General features: G+C 38.8%; 1 protein-coding gene across 4 annotated transcripts in view; it reads right to left on the bottom strand.

Moving 5' to 3' along the window:
- Positions 1-2,033: 2,033 nt before the first annotated feature.
- TRPC4 (transient receptor potential cation channel subfamily C member 4) overlaps positions 2,034-11,731 on the bottom strand; it is a 161,806-nt gene continuing 152,108 nt past the window's right edge. For 3 of the 4 annotated variants that reach the window (XM_005018338.6, XM_038174295.2, XM_038174296.2), the window contains 3 exons: positions 8,654-8,695; positions 5,520-5,609; positions 2,034-3,119 (listed from right to left, as the gene is read on the bottom strand). In XM_005018338.6, the coding sequence (XP_005018395.2) occupies positions 2,403-3,119; positions 5,520-5,609; positions 8,654-8,695 (849 nt within the window). In that variant the 3' untranslated portion in view covers positions 2,034-2,402. The remainder of the gene's footprint in view (positions 3,120-5,519; positions 5,610-8,653; positions 8,696-11,731) is intronic. The other variant, XM_027470735.3, reaches the window with a different exon arrangement.

The following is an 11,731-nucleotide window of genomic DNA, read 5'->3' as shown; positions in this document are numbered from 1 at the left end:
TCACTTGTCTGTGCCCTGTTCTATATGTCTATAAAGCATCAGTGCTTGGCATGGATACTTTTCTCTGTGTTATGTTAGACTGCAAAAGATCAGGCAACCAGATGAGTTAATCATCCCAATTCAAATGGGCAGAATGGCAAGACGGCAAAGTGAGAAGTAGAAAGGAAAAAAAAGTTTCTAAAAGCTCATAGGAAATTAATCCAGTATCTCTGGGTAGCTGCATCTCTGGAGTAGCAAATTTTAGCATCCCAAATGGTTGTACAGGTCTTAATAAAATATGATGTGAATGTTGTATGAAATCAATGATGGTAAAAAACTGTTAACTGGGATATAGAGAAGATTGTGACAAAAGTTACATGGGACACATTGACTTTATGTCATTCTTAGCACAAATGTTACAGAAGAAAAGAGAACTCTCTAAAAGAGTTGACCTGGTAAAAATGATATGAAGTTATTCCACCATTATTATTATTATTATTATTATTTATTTCTTGTTATGCTTGTAATAATTCAGGTGCTTTCCAAACAGAAAAGCTTCAGGCCCTGCCCCAAGGAGCTCACAATCTAAAGGTGGATAAGGGGAGAGATGAGGAGAAGAGGTCCACAGAGCATTCAAGAGGCCAAGGTGGAAATCAACCATAACTTAGTAATCAAATGTGATGTGAACACAGTGTTGCAAAGCCATACAAACTATTTCCCAATTACTTGTCCATTTTTGTTCAACTAATTCACTCCTAGGTCCCATGGCACAGGTACACGTACAGGAAGAAAGCTCTCAATATATGAACTCAGAGAGAGTAGTACACGTGTAAAGCAGAGCAGGAAAACACACCCAAATGTATAGCAATGAGAGGAGGTTAGTCTGAATTTTCAAAACTCAGTAAAGTACAAGCATAGTTTAGGTGCAGAATGGTATGGCTTTAGGTCATGTCCTACATGGTGAGAGTTAATGTAATGGATTCCATCTGTTTTGTCCTCATTTTCTTATTGTTTTATATTTATAGGGATATGTTATGTAAGTGTACTCTATGCATCTGCACATCCCTTAATACAGGGTAAAATGAACTTTGAAATCTATTATAGCAGGGCTAGGGAAGTTCAGAATGAAATGACCACACTGAAGTGGTATATTCATGTTTCCATGGGAGAAGAAGGATGGTACTGGGAGCTCAAGGGTGGTCTTTCTTAGGTCAGTTGTAAACTTATTATTATTATTTTTTTAATAATGTATGACACCAGTCACTGATTAAAAAGCAACAGACTGTTTAATTTTAAAAATACTGTTTTTGACTAAGACAATAAGTCACTCAGTTAAGAAAAATACTATTATGTTATCTTTATACATTTAAATGTCTAAATATTTTTTTATAAAACCTCCAATCAGTTTCTCCCAAACTCTGAAGTTGTCGAAGAAACTTTCCTAAGTTTTGCCTTTAAAAACTTCTCAGCAAATTGTCATGTCCTCCCAAGTACTCAGGGGATCCTTGTATGCTTGTTTATTCCTGAAGTATCTTTCTCTTCGCAAATACAAGTGTATTGTGAAGGCAAAAGCTAATAAGCAGTTAAACATTAAAGTGCATAGGTTGTCCACATTTGGAAAAATAAATGGTTGAAGAAGCAGTAGCTGTTGTGATTACGGATTCCTGAGGAGTAATCCGTCATCAAATTTTAGCAAGCCACAAATATTTCTTTTACCATAAGAAACATTTTTACAGTCTTCAGATCCTGCAAAATGCATTCCTAACATTGGTTTCAGGAAGGTAATAGTCCTCTTCCTGGGTGGGAGAAGATGTAATTGAATAATCAAATAGACTGATCATTCATAATTTACAGGTATTCGTATTCCTTCAATAAATAAAAGAATATACTTTATATTTTGTTTCTTCATAGATTTTGAAGCAAATCAACTTTCTAGCAATTTAAATAAATGATTCTAATAGCTTGACATGAATTATGTTGACAGGAACCACTTATGATAATGATGTTGTTCAGAATCTTTTAAGAACCTACAAAGTTAAATAAAGGCTTACAAGTCTCTTAAGCTACTTTTTATTTGCATAGAAAAATATTTATCATAGGAGTCAACTATCATATGAGAGAAATTGCATTTGTTGTAATTGAAAAAGATAGCTAAAAAGTTTCTGTGGGTTATTGCAACAGTACAAGAATACAAGATGCTTCCATTTATTAAAAAATGTAAAACAAATTGTGAAAGCTAAAGCAGGCTACAAAACAGAAGGTCCCTTTATTATCTTTCTCTTGACTATTATGTTACAAGATCATGTGCCACAGTTGAGTACTATAAAGTGTAATTCTGCATTTGCTAATATGTTCTTAAAACATTGCCCCCCAAAAGCACTATGCAAAATATATATATTTGTAAATGCTTCTTCCTGTAAGCATCACAACCTTGTTATCACATAGTCACCCTGATCAATTGTTTCGTGTTTCCCATCACAGTCAATGCTAATGTCCAACTCCTTGTCCTGCTGATCCTGTGGTGTGGCTGGTTCAGAGTTGTGTAACTCCATTTTCTCTGTTTCTAAAGCACAAATACTTCCCTCATCCTGCGAATCTGAAGTGTCGCTGTTATTTTGTGACTCAGCTAACATGCACTTTTCATCAGGACTTTGGGTGTTTACTTCACTGTTCATGGTCAGCTCTCCCTCTTCCAGTTCATCAGCTTTCTCACATTGTTCTTCTGCTTGTTGACGGGAAACTTCTTCAGAAACGGTGTATATTTTATTTGTACTTTGCTCCACAGAGTTTGTTTTTGACCGTCTGTGAAATAACCCAAAATTTTTTATGTCTGTTACAAAATTCACACGTTTTTGTTTCTCTTTAGAGGACTCTGATACCATCATTGCTGAGCCATTGCTTACATTATGTGCTTCAGAGGCAATAGTGGCTGATCTTGGGTGAATCATTGTAGTTATGTCAAAAAGGCTAAAGGCCTTTTTCTTTCCTTTCTTGTTTCCCTCACTCTCACTCTTTTCTTCAGTTTCTGACAGAGATGCTGCATCTTTGTTCATTTTTGGAGTCTGCAAATTAGAAAGCTTGCTTCCTTTTAGTAGACCCAGAACTTCAAAACGAAAGCTGGAAATATCTTGTTTTAACTCCTAAAAATGAGGAAGAAAGATGAAACATCAAAGGATGAACACTAATTTAACTTTTCATGTTGTAATTAAAAAAATAAATAAATAAAAAGAAAAAAAAAAAGAAAAAAGAAGTCAGTTATGGTAGGTATAAAGAAGTTAGTTATGGTAGGGATAAATAAGAAGCCTCATCATCTGGACAATACCTGAGATCTTCAAGGTGCTTTGCATACTCTGTCTAATGGATCTTCCAGGTGAGGCAAAATAGTGATAATCAATGTTATCAGGGGAATTTTCAAAGGAAATGTACTTTGGCCTAGCACAGAAATCATCAACAGTGGTGGAGGAAGGAGCAAGGATAACTTAAACACCTGCAGGACAGTGTTGTCCCATCATCATAATGGCCTTATGACCAGATGTTAACACTATCCCCAATATACAGACACACACAAAGAAGCATAAAGAATCACTGAATGGTTTAGATTGGAAGGGACCTCCGGAAATCATCTGGATCAACCCCCCTGCTCAAGCAGGGACACCCATAGCAGGTTGCCCAGATCCATGTCCAGGTGGCTTTTGAAAATCTCCAAGGAGGGAGATTCCACAACTTGTCTAAGCAACCTGGGACAGTGCTTATCCACCTGCACAGCACAGAAGAGCTTCTTGATGTTCAGAGGGAGCCTCCTGTGTGCCATTTTGTGCCTATTGCCTCTTGTCCTCGCACTGGTCACCACTGGAAAGAGCCTGGCTCCAACCTCTTTGCACCTTTCCTTCAGGGATTTATAGACATTGATGAGATCCCTCCTAGACTCCTCCAGGCTGAAGGTCTCAGCTTTCTCAGCCTCTCCTCTTCAGAGAGGTGCTCCCGTCCCTTGAGAATCTGGGTGGACCTCTGTTGGACTCTCTCCAGTATGTCCAGGTCTCCCTTGTACTGGGGGGCCCAGAACTGGACCCAGAACTCCAAGTGCAGCCTCAACAGTGCTGAGCAGAGAGGAAGAATCACCTCTCTGTACATGCTGGCAATACTTCTCATAAGGCAGCCCAGGAGACCAATGGCTTTCTTAGTGGAAAGGGCATGTTGCCAACTCATATTCAACTCTGTGTCCACCAGGACCCCCAGCTCCTTTTCAGCAGAGCTCCTTTCTATCTGGGTAGCTCCCAGCTGGTGACTGGGGTCATTCCTCCACAGGTGCAGGACTCTGTACTTCTCCTTGTTGAACTTCATGGGGTTCCTGTCAAGTCTGTCAAGGTCCCTATGAATAGCAGCATTATCCTTTGGTTATCAGCCATTCCCCCCAGTTTCATATCATCTTAATTTCTTGAGGGTGCATTCTACCCCATTGTCTAGATTTTTTAATGAAGCTATTAAACAGGACTAGAACCAGTATTGACCCCTGAGGAACTCCACTCATTACTGGCCTCCAATCAGACTTTGTGCATTGATGACTTCCTTCTGGGTCTAGCAGTTCACCCATTTTTTTTATCCACCTTGCTCTTTGCTCATAGAACCCATACTTCTACAGCTTCTCCGTTAGGATCTTATGGGGGACATGTGTGTTTGTTTCCCTATGAGTAGCATGCAGGAACTGCAGGTAGGACTTTGTGTGTTTCTCCTAAATGTTGGGCAGCTAGCAGATAAGTCAAGAGCTAATCATTGCAGACTACTTTCTGCCAGTGCATCCTCTATTTTTTAAAGACCTGTATCAGGTGAAAACTCCTTGCCTTTACAAAATGCCTATTTCTCCTCATTTTTTGTAGAGGAATATTAGAGCAGCTAGCTCAGGCTCCAACTGTATCTTTTTCTTGCCAAAGCTGAGACTGATGGATACAATTTTGGATATTTGAAGGTAGAGGCACTAATAGTAACAAAATGTTTGATGCTAGAAATACACAGTGATTAATGTAAAAGTTGTGGTACATATGTACCTGTTCATTTAATCTTTCAGATAAAACAGATTTTAATAGTTAACTCCTTATTTAAGTTTTCCATCTATTAAGCCTGAACATCCCCAGCTCTCTCAACCTTTCTTCATAGGAGAGGTGCTCCAGGCCACTGATCTTTGTGGTCCTCCTCTGGACCTGTTCTAGCATATCTACACCCTTCTCTGTACTGGGGGCCCCAGAATAGGATGCAATACTCCAAGTGGGGCCTCACAAGAGCAGAGTAGAGAGGGACAGTCCCCTCCCTCCACTTGCTGGCCACTCCTCTGTTGATGCAGCCTGGGATGCAGTTGGCCTTCTGGACTGCAAGCACGCAGTGCACACACACGCAGTGCTCCGGGTGGAATCTCACAAGAGCAGAGTGGAAGGGAACGATCACATCCCTTGCCATGCTGGTTATGCTTCTTTGATGCATTCCAGGATACAGTTAGCTTTTGGGGCTGCAAGTGCAAAACATGCATCAACATTAAATTAAGTACATACCTTAAAATTTTCTTCTGTCAGTCCTTCCTCAGTTTTGGCATCTCTTATCATTGCTGCAACATATCTCTTAACCAGGTTTCTCATAACTTCCTAAAAATGTAAAATATTGTGTTAGTTTTCTTGGTAATAGTTACTAAATCTACACTCACTGTGTCTTCTTGTGTTTAAGGAACACGACAAAAAAAGTATAAACCTTTGATATGGTTAAAAATTTGTCCTGCTTTTCAATGGAAAGTGGTGATAATTAATTATCCTAAGAGTGGCTGCTTTGGCTTTGATCAAAGGTATGCCTCATGCTAGTAACGTCTTCTCTGACAGTGAGCAGTTGCTGATGCCTCATGAGAAGTACAAGTCTAGGGCAATTGTATAATGTTTTTTTACAGCTATACTCTCTCAAGCTTCCTGCAATCTGAGATTCAGGGACTTCTTGAATCAGAAATGTTAGCTTTACGTTTAATGGTCCGTGAGAGGTTTTCCCCATGGGTTTTGAACTCATGTAAACTTTCACCATCCACAAATTCTCTCCTGATGAATTCCACAGTATAGATAGACTAAAGCCTAGATATAAACCAAGGTATAGATAGAATAATCCTTGTGGGGTTTTGCTTATTTTTAATCTTCTCTCTGATAATATCCAGTGTTGCCTTCTACTTCTAAGAATTTTAAATTTATTTAGGTTGGAATAAATGTCTGGAGGCAGCCTGATCCAGCTGCCCCATTCCAAGCAGGGCTATCTCTGAAGTTGTATCAGGTTGCTCGGGTCCAGTTAAGTGCTGAACAACTCCCAGGCTAGAGATGCTGCAGCCTCCCTGAGCAATTTTTTTTCCAGTTCTTTACCACCCACATCGTGATACTGGCTTCCATTTCTCTCTAACCAACATTGTGATATCGAAGATAGCAATAAGCATACCTCTGCCTGTCCCCCTCCCCCCCCCTTAACCTACTCCAGGCTAAAAAAAACATGGATCCCAGCTTCTCCTTTTAGGTCAGCCCTCTAACCTTGTTGGTGGCCCTTTGCTGATTTCCTTCCAGTTTGATGCATCTTTCTTGCAGCAGGGGGCCCAAAACAGGACACAGTGCTCCAGATACAGACTTACAAGTGTGGGCTGGAGGAGAATAATCACTTATCTCAAAGTGCTGCCTACAGCCTTATTAATGAAGCCTAGTACTTGTCTGGTATTTAGTTTGAGGATAGATGGTAAAAAGCTGCTCTGTGTTCATCTTCTCCATGATTTTATAGATCCCTGTTGTACTCTCTACAGCTGTCTCTTTTTCAGGTTGGAAAGTCCTGGTTTACTCAGTCATTTCCCATATGGAATCTATTCATTACCAAATTTACAAGTGTACAGCCCACATCTTGGTGAACTTGCACCCCTTGTAACAGAATGAAAATTGAAAATAAATCTGAAAATTCCTTATGCTACAATAATCTCAAAAAATCCAGACTCTGAAGCAGGAAGGATGGAGAACAGTTTACAGGGCATCTAGGGAAAGGGATTATTAAGGAATAAGGAGGTGTCTATGGGAGAACAGAACTGGGGACAGAGAGAGATGGAGAGCTGACTCTGATGGAGCATGTCAGTTAGCTGCGCATATGGACTTGGTTAATCCCAGAAGGGAGGTGGAACTGTCTTTTTGTTTTGTTTTGTTTTGTTCTGTTCTGTTCTGTTCTGTTTTGTTTTGTTTTGTTTTTTTTAAAGGGAAGTGTCAATCTGCCGGAGGGTAGGAAGACCTTGCAGAGGGACCTGGACAAGTTCAATCAATGGGCAGAGCCCAACAGGATGAGGTTCAACATAGCTAATTGCCATGTCCTACACTTTGGTCACAACACCATGAAATGCTACAGGCTTGGGGCAGAGTGGCTAGAAGACTGTGCAGAGGAAAATGTTTTGGAGTTTTGGTCAATGCTCAACTGAACATGAGCCAGCAGTGTGCCCAGGTGGGTAAGAAGGCCACAGGCATCCTGGCTTGTGTCAGGAGTAGTGTGGCCAGCAGGACCAGGGAAGTGTTTGTCCCCCTGTGCTCTGCTCTGGTGAGGCCGTACCTTAAGTGCTGTGTTCAGTTTTGGGCCCCTCACTACAAGAAGGACATCAAGGCGCTGGAGCATGTCCAGAGAAGGACTACAAAGCTGGTGAAGGGCCCAGAGCACAAGTGCTATGAGGAGCAGATGATGGAACTGGGGTTGTTTAGTCCAGAGAAGAGTAAGCTCAGGGGAGACCTTATTGCTCTCTACAACTTCCTGAAAGGAAGGTGTGGAAAGCTGGGGGTCAGCCTCTTCTTGCAGATAACCAGTGATAGGACTAGAGTGAAGTTGAACCAGGGGAGGTTCAGGTTGCAAATGAGGAAATATTTCTTCTCAGAAAGAGTAGTCAGGCATTGGGATGCGTTGCCCAGGGAGGTGGTAGCGTCACCATCCCTAAGGGTGTTCAAGGAAAGGTTGGACGTGGTGCTTAGGGACATGGTTTAGTCGGTGACATTGGTAGTAAGGGGATGGTTGGACCAGATGATTTTGGAGGTCTTTTCCAACCTTAATGATTCAGTGATTCTATGTTACAGTGGATAAAATACTAGTCAGCATACTGTGGCATTAGGAAATACCATTTTGCACCTCTTTCTTTCTTTCTTTCTTTCTTTCTTTCTTTCTTTCTTTCTTTCTTTCTTTCTTTCTTTCTTTCTTTCTTTCTTTCTTTCTTTCTTTCTTTCTTTCTTTCTTTCTTTCTTTCTTTCTTTCTTTCTTTCTTTCTTTCTTTCTTTCTTTCTTTCTTTCTTTCTTTCTTTCTTTCTTTCTTTCTTTCTTTCTTTCTTTCTTTCTTTCTTTCTTTCTTTCTTTCTTTCTTTCTTTCTTTCTTTCTTTCTTTCTTTCTTTCTTTCTTTCTTTCTTTCTTTCTTTCTTTCTTTTTCCTTCCTTCCTTCCTTCCTTCCTTCCTTCCTTCCTTCCTTCCTTCCTTCCTTCCTTCCTTCCTTCCTTCCTTCCTTCCTTCCTTCCTTCCTTCCTTCCTTCCTCTCTCTCTCTTTTTTTTTATTTTTTTTCCTTTGGTATTTTTCTCTGCTTTCTTGTGAAATTTTTCCCTCCTCCTGACACTTTTTCACAGCTATAGAAAAACAATTACAAAAAAATACACATGGACCTTTACCTGGTACTGATGATGTCTTCTCAGATTGTCAGCTGCACGCCTCTGGAAGAAAAAAAAAAAAAAAAATAAAAAGAAAACAAACAAACAAACAAAACAAAAAAAAAACACAAACAAACATGAATCTCTATCTGGTAGAAAAATATATCATGGCAAAATAGCAGGTTTGTGCAGTCTGTTGGGTATCTAACAACCTGAGAGATGGTTCAATGGTTCAATGTCTGCTGAAAAACTGCAACATTAGAGTGAATCTTGTCATTAGCTTTACAGAAGGGAGTATGTCATCACTGGAGAGGCAAAGTTGATTTTCTACATTTTCTTGTGTGCTGCTAGAATTGGCATTGGTGTTGATGTGGTGGAGCAGCGAGGTCTCTGCTTGCAAAGCTTTGAAGTCACAGATCTGAGATAGAAGATGTGATTGTGTCACTCATTTGTACAAATTGAAGGATATTTTACTGAACTGAGAAGAGCTTGACATATACAAGGTGTTACCTTACATCTCATTTAAGATAGAGCTATCCACAGCCTGCAATATAAAACCATTTTTAAAAGAAAATTCCCTGCTTAGTTCTTTGTTAAAAAGCCACTTGATACATAGAGAAGTATGAAAGACAGAAACTTAGCTTTGTGATAGAGAGTTCTGTGTTAATAAGGAAGGAGGGTATAAGGGATAGCAATTATGAGGAGGAACAGCAAAAAGAAGCTTGGCAGAATGAAAATAGAGTATAGGCTTCAAGAAAATATTGCATTAGATTATGCTGCTATATCTAGGGGGAGTCCAGAAGAAGACGGTGTAAAAGAGCCTTGAATTACTGTTGTCCTCAACATACTGAGTAACATTTCTTTTTATTTTCTACCTTAATTATCCCCAACTGGTGGAAGAGAGTCATATAGCTTTAATTGGTTTCTTATATCTGCTGCTGGTGAGAAAAGTAGGTGTCTGACCACTAACCATATTTCTACAAAACAGAACACTTAGAGTATCTTAAAACAGGATAAAATGGCATCCATGAGACTCAATAAAATTGATCTCAGTTGCATAATGAGCCAGGCACAACAAGGTATTTTGTCATCTTCTGTTACTTGAAACTGATTGGCAATTTATTTATGATTAACAATTTCCCTGTTTGGGAATAGTTTCCATTTTATTATTGATTTCTTCCTGTAATTAATTTGAGAGATGTAGTACCTGTGTGGTTAGGGTCGGCAAAAGAGAATATACATGTAAAAGGGAAAGCCATGATTTCCAAACTGCCCAGATACCATGAGTTTGTACATAAACATTTTGCTTTCAAAGTTTTTTCCAGATGGTGTTTCTGCATCTTATATCACATCCAAAGGCAAGATGGATGCGATTACTCATATTTAAGGAGGGAGGGATGGGAGACTTAGTCCACTACTGGGGCTGAAGGGGACAAGGTAGCTATGGGTAAGGTAATACCCTCCCACCACCTATTTTAAAGCAGATTTAATTTTCGGATTTTTTTGCAGTTGACCACACGATGGAGGTATTTCATTCCTGCTGAGAGAGCATTAGGGAAATCTGAGGCTGTACAAGAGCTTTCCACAACTGCTCTGACTCACAGGTGAAGGAAAAAGAACACCTTAAGGTGTAAGTGAAACACATTTCAGTTCAGGTAACCCTCTTAAACTCCTATAAATAAAACAAATGCTAACTCTTGCCTTGAAGGCTACTTTCTACAGTTGCTGTCTGCTCTGCTTTATTTTACAGTTAAAAGTAATCCATTACTATAAGAAGCTGAAAGAGAATGCATTTAATGGTGTATTTGCATACACATAGACACAGCATAAGGGAATATACATACACATAGACTATCAAAGTTATTAACCACATCAGTTCATTATCTCTGGTTTAAATGCTCAGATTCAGTCCCCAGATCATAATCTCCTTTTGCTTCCTTGTCAAAGCGGAATGAATCTTTAAATAAATATGTCTGAAAATCAAATTACTCCCTATACATAAAATTATATTGACACTCATCTCTTCTTTATTTAGTTTACAATTAGCTGGCTTTTCTCTACTTGGTCATAGTCTAACCTGTCACTGTTCACAATTTGTATCAAGGAACTGCTGTGCTGTGTGCATGAAGAATTGTTGAAAAGTATGGCTGACAAAGGGTTAAAAGTTAAATCTGATTGAAAAATAGCAACAAGGGAAGAAACAGTTTTGTGATGGAGATATTGTATGAGATGGTGAAAGAAAAAGAAATGTTTTATCACTTCCCAAAGGGGGGCGCTAATACGTTTTAGGAAGCTTTAACAGCACTTCACTGGCATTGACGATCATTTTGGTCTTCCTGTATATGGCATTGCTAGTAATTTGTACTTTTTTTGGATGAAAAATCTTTTTAGCAGTAAAATAAATAAATAAATAAAAAGTTAAATTATTTCTTTTGATGTGATTTATCAAAATTATGTCCTTTATAAAATATGAATTCAAATTTCACATCTATCTTTGACCTCAAACTGCTTGGTGACAAAGGTCCAGAAAATGTAATGATTATCTGAAGTCATAAAAAATATTCCTCATCTGGAATTGAAACATTACAGTGGTACAGGGGAAAGAACTTATCTGTGTCTTCAGAAAGGTTTCCCTGTGAGATGGTGGTCTTTGGTTATACAGCATATGTGTTCCAGATTAGTGATTTCCATTCCAGGTGGAAGGTGTTTTTTTTTTTTTTTTGCCCTAGTTTTTAGTAAGACACATTTCAAGGAAAATACAAAACAGTTGTATTGACTGAGGACTTGCATCATTTTCCACTTGGAGAAAGAAGGCTAAGAGAATGGGAAAGAAGATTTTCTCTGACAAATGCTTATCACTGTAATGTAGATTGCTTGAAAAAATGGCAAGAAAATCAGGATAGCTAGGGAAAAAAAAAAAAAGAAAAAAAAAAGTAGCTATTTAGATAAACATTAGGTGTGCAAAAAATACTGAAGGTATGTCTGGCAAGTCCTTTCAATTTTATTCTCTGAAATTCTTGAAATTATAGACAAAAACTTTTTGGTGACTGATCAGACACAAAGTAAAATAAAATTTGAGGAAAACAGTACAATTTATTC

The sequence above is a fragment of the Anas platyrhynchos genome, chromosome 1, assembly GCF_047663525.1.
Source record: "Anas platyrhynchos isolate ZD024472 breed Pekin duck chromosome 1, IASCAAS_PekinDuck_T2T, whole genome shotgun sequence".
NCBI lineage: Eukaryota > Metazoa > Chordata > Aves > Anseriformes > Anatidae > Anas > Anas platyrhynchos.
This window is presented reverse-complemented; position numbering and strand designations above follow the sequence as displayed.